The following is a 3,886-nucleotide window of genomic DNA, read 5'->3' on the forward strand; positions in this document are numbered from 1 at the left end:
CTTGACGTCAATGTCCTTCACGGTCGGGGGGCTACTACTCCCCCCTTGGTTCGTATCGCGGGAAATATTCACTGCAGCCCGGCCGCCTCTCACTCATACAACCGTGAGCATCACTGCCGGTCACGCGGCGAGATGCGGTCGTGACCAGGAGGAGTCGCAGGGTTGTCGGGGTGCGGCACCTCTCCACAGAATGTGGGAGGGCCAATGTACCGGTCCTTGCGACTCCACCTCCCGTCCCGCCGGCCCGGAGAGAATCTCCGGGTAGCTCCGACGGGATGGCCATCCCAGGGTGCGCGGCCCCGACCTCGGAAAATGTCCCAGCGGCCCGCGCACCCCTCCACCCCCCGGGTTGTCGGAAACTACCGACGTGCAATCCCGAGTGTGGGTACCTCTCCCCACCCTACCCAGGCCGAGGCCCGAGTAGGGACGGTTCGAGGGTGTCCCACACTTTTGGCTGCCAGACCGGCGTGCAATGCCTACTCGTGTGGGACCTTCTCCTTCCCCGAGACGGGAACTACCCGTCCCGGAGCGGAGGTCCCCCCAACCCCGAACCCGCCCCAAGACTGGCGGTGGAGCAAACTCCACCTAACGGCCCCAGCCGGCCGGGCGATTGAAGTCAGGGCCGCCAACCCCTACCGGCAATTGGGCCTATCGGCCCTGTGGGAGTTGCCGGGCTCCCCTGCAGTGGAGGGCCTTGCGACCCCCTCTAGAAACCGCGGGGCTGCAGCTCACCGCGGTCCGGTTTTCTGTGGGGGTTTTCCTTCCCCGTTGCCACCGTTCGCCAGCGATCCTCGGGTAGGGGCCTCCCTTTCGGCCGAAACCGAAAGGTACTGCCGCCGAGCCTTCATCGGATCGCCGGTACCCCTCCACCACGATAAGGTGGCGACATGGAGGGGAACCTTCGATACCTAGTGGTTTATGAGATATGAGAAAATTAGGAATATATAAGTATATATATATATATATACAGGGTCCGCCACCAAAATCCGGACAAAATGAACAATTTGTTTAAATAAAATTCTACTCATCAAAATGTAAAACTTACAAAAGAACTTTTTGTGTATCACTAGTGGTATCCTTTTAGAGTAAAATTACTCTATATAACCCCCTTTTGCTTCGATGACTGCTTTGATCCTCATCCTGAAGCGCTGGCACGCTCTCTGCAACGCGTCCTTGTCTATATTGGCGAATGCTGCTTCGATAGCGGTTTGGAGAGATGTCACATTGGGATGTCTCGACTTGTTGGTCACTCGTTCAATGACGCTCCACACGTAATAGTCCAACGGATTCAAATCTGGACTGTTCGGAGGCCAAAATTCCTTTGACCAAAACATGTCCATTTTATCCGACAGCCAGTTTTGCACTAAGTGACTCGTGTGCGCTGGCGCGCCGTCTTGCTGGAAGACGTACGGCTTCCCGGCGGCCACGGTTTCTATCCACGGCTTCACTATCTTCGTCAAAACGTGTAAATATACTTCTTTTGTGACGGTTTCTTTTTTTTGAAAGAAATGTGGCGGCATGACGTGACCCTCACTGGAGACAACGCCTAGGACGTGAACAGAGACCGGAAACTTCGTCCTAGCTATTATGGGCACATCTTCGGGGTCGCGGGCGAGCCAACGGTCGTTCCTCCGGTTCACCTTGGCATCGACAGAAAAAATTTTTTCGTCCGAAAAAAACCTGATGCGTCCCGCAGCTTCGTTTTTTAACGAACACAGAAGCAAGTTACAGCGAGCAACTCTGTTCATCTTGGCAGCCTCAGAGAGCATTTGTCGGACTTTTATTACATAGGACTTGAAGCGTAGGTCCTCTTCAGCAATTCGACGCATTGTAGTGTCACTCACACCCAATGTTTTGGCCAATTTCGTTAGAGACAGCCCTGGGTCCTCTGAGATGAGCTCTTGAGCTCTTTCGATAATTGCTGGAGTCCTTACTGACTTTTCTTTCGAATGGCTCTTCCTTGTCGGGTTGGCAGAACCTTTTTCGGACGTCTCCGAAGCCAAATATTTAGCCGCAACGTCATATACGGTCGATCTCGGGTACCCGAAGAACCGAATAATTTCGGTCCGCGAACGCCCAGCGCGAAGGCCTTCAATTATCGCCGCTCTTCGATTATACTCTGCATTCGATCTTATCTGTTCGGACATTTTGCGGTTATGTGCACTTACTACAAACATCTGACTTGCCCGAACATCAACAGTGACCTACCACCGAAGTCAAATGAGGCGGGAAATTCAAATTGAAATTTGTCCGGATTTTGATGGCGGACCCTGTATATATATATATATATATTTTTTTTTAATATTATGATTTTCTCATTTTTTACCTTTGCACATTAATTCTCAGTACTTGATTACTATCAATATTTAACAGTGATTTTATTATCAGTATTTACCAGAAATTAAATACTGGCCAAAAAATTAGAGAATTACTGATAATACTTAATCACTAATAATTTTTCAGTATTCCTTACAAGGAGAGGTCCAGGTGACTCACCCTGCGATTTCGACTCCAATTTTTTTAATTATTCTGGAGATGAAAAAAGAAGATACGTGTCTCGGCGTTTGATAGAATAGGCCTTAGTTTCGGAGTCATAAATTTGTGAAAATTGGCCATATCCGAAGCGCACCGCGGCGCACCATATGAACCTTCCCGGTAACTGTACTTCCAACCAGTGCAGTTGGCTTCGTGAGTTAGGTGCTTGCTTCATAATTCGTAAGATCCAAGTTCGCTCACGGAGGTGAGCAATACTTTTTTTTTAATGAGTGTTTTTATTTGTTTTTATTTATTTTGATGATATTGATATAGTATGCAAATTTTTGAAATAGAAAATTTAATTTAATATCACATTCTAAACATTAATTTAAATTTAATTTTAAGGGAATTATTTAAAATAATTGAATTTCGTAATAAAAATATTCACATTTACATTTCAGATGTTTATTTATTTTTCTTTTTCTACGATTAATTATTTAAAAAATTAGAAATTAAAAAAACTGCTAATATTATTTCCAATTAAATTTTAAATTTAAACAACATACCTTGATTTTTGTTTCAAAAAAGATCCTAATGTACAATGCGATGTTTGTGGCGAAACTGCTATAATTACTTGTTCTTAGTGCAAATGATCACTTTGCACCACACATTTTTTCCATGAGCACCATCTTACGAATATGTTGTATGTTATCTTGTTACGAATATGTGTCATAAGTAAAATACATTTATTTTTTGTGTATGCAAATCCTTTATCAATTTTTCTTAATATTATATTAATTATATGATTTTAATATATTATAATAACATTATAAATTGTAAACATTATACATTAAATATATGTAACTGTCTATGTATTATTTTTCTACAATTCATTATATTCCCCTACTTACAGTAACGTATCTAGCTACAGTATCCATCTACTTGGATGGCGTGACGAGTATAGCACGATATTATCACGACGTTTTCCAACAATTTAATCGAGACCAGCTTTTAATATTATATATGGATCAATTTAGCATGAAATGCTCTACAATTTTTATCCTTACAAAAACTTACAAATTTTTTTAAAGGTAACGAGTTGGGGGGAGGTTAAAAAATTTAACGTTTTTGAAAAAATTAAATATTAGGTGAAGTAAAAAGTTCTGAGCGTTTTTTCGCCTTATTTCGACAATAAAATTAACATAGTTAGGATTATCCGATTTCGATCAAATATGCGCCGTTTTGTTCGATAACTTTTGTCCATTTTGAAGGCATTTTCATAATTCCGCGATTGAAGAAGTCCTCGTCCCTATTGGTGAAAAACTTGACCAGCTCATTTTCACAAGCCTCTCTTGAGGCCAGTTTTGTACCATCAAGAAAATTTTGCAAATGCTTGAAAAGGTGATAATCG

The 3,886-nt window shown here is 43.3% G+C and overlaps 1 protein-coding gene across 1 annotated transcript; it reads right to left on the minus strand.

The window, feature by feature from the left end:
• Positions 1 to 1,091: 1,091 nt before the first annotated feature.
• Positions 1,092 to 2,147, minus strand: LOC116845693. Its single transcript, XM_032818697.1, has one exon. It carries the CDS (start codon positions 2,145 to 2,147, stop codon positions 1,092 to 1,094), a length of 1,056 nt encoding a protein of 351 aa, XP_032674588.1.
• Between the last annotated feature and the right edge of the window lie 1,739 nt (positions 2,148 to 3,886).

This window comes from Odontomachus brunneus, unplaced genomic scaffold, assembly GCF_010583005.1.
Source record: "Odontomachus brunneus isolate Ranch 3 - 2012 unplaced genomic scaffold, Obru_v1 Obru_scaffold_056, whole genome shotgun sequence".
Lineage (NCBI taxonomy): Eukaryota > Metazoa > Arthropoda > Insecta > Hymenoptera > Formicidae > Odontomachus > Odontomachus brunneus.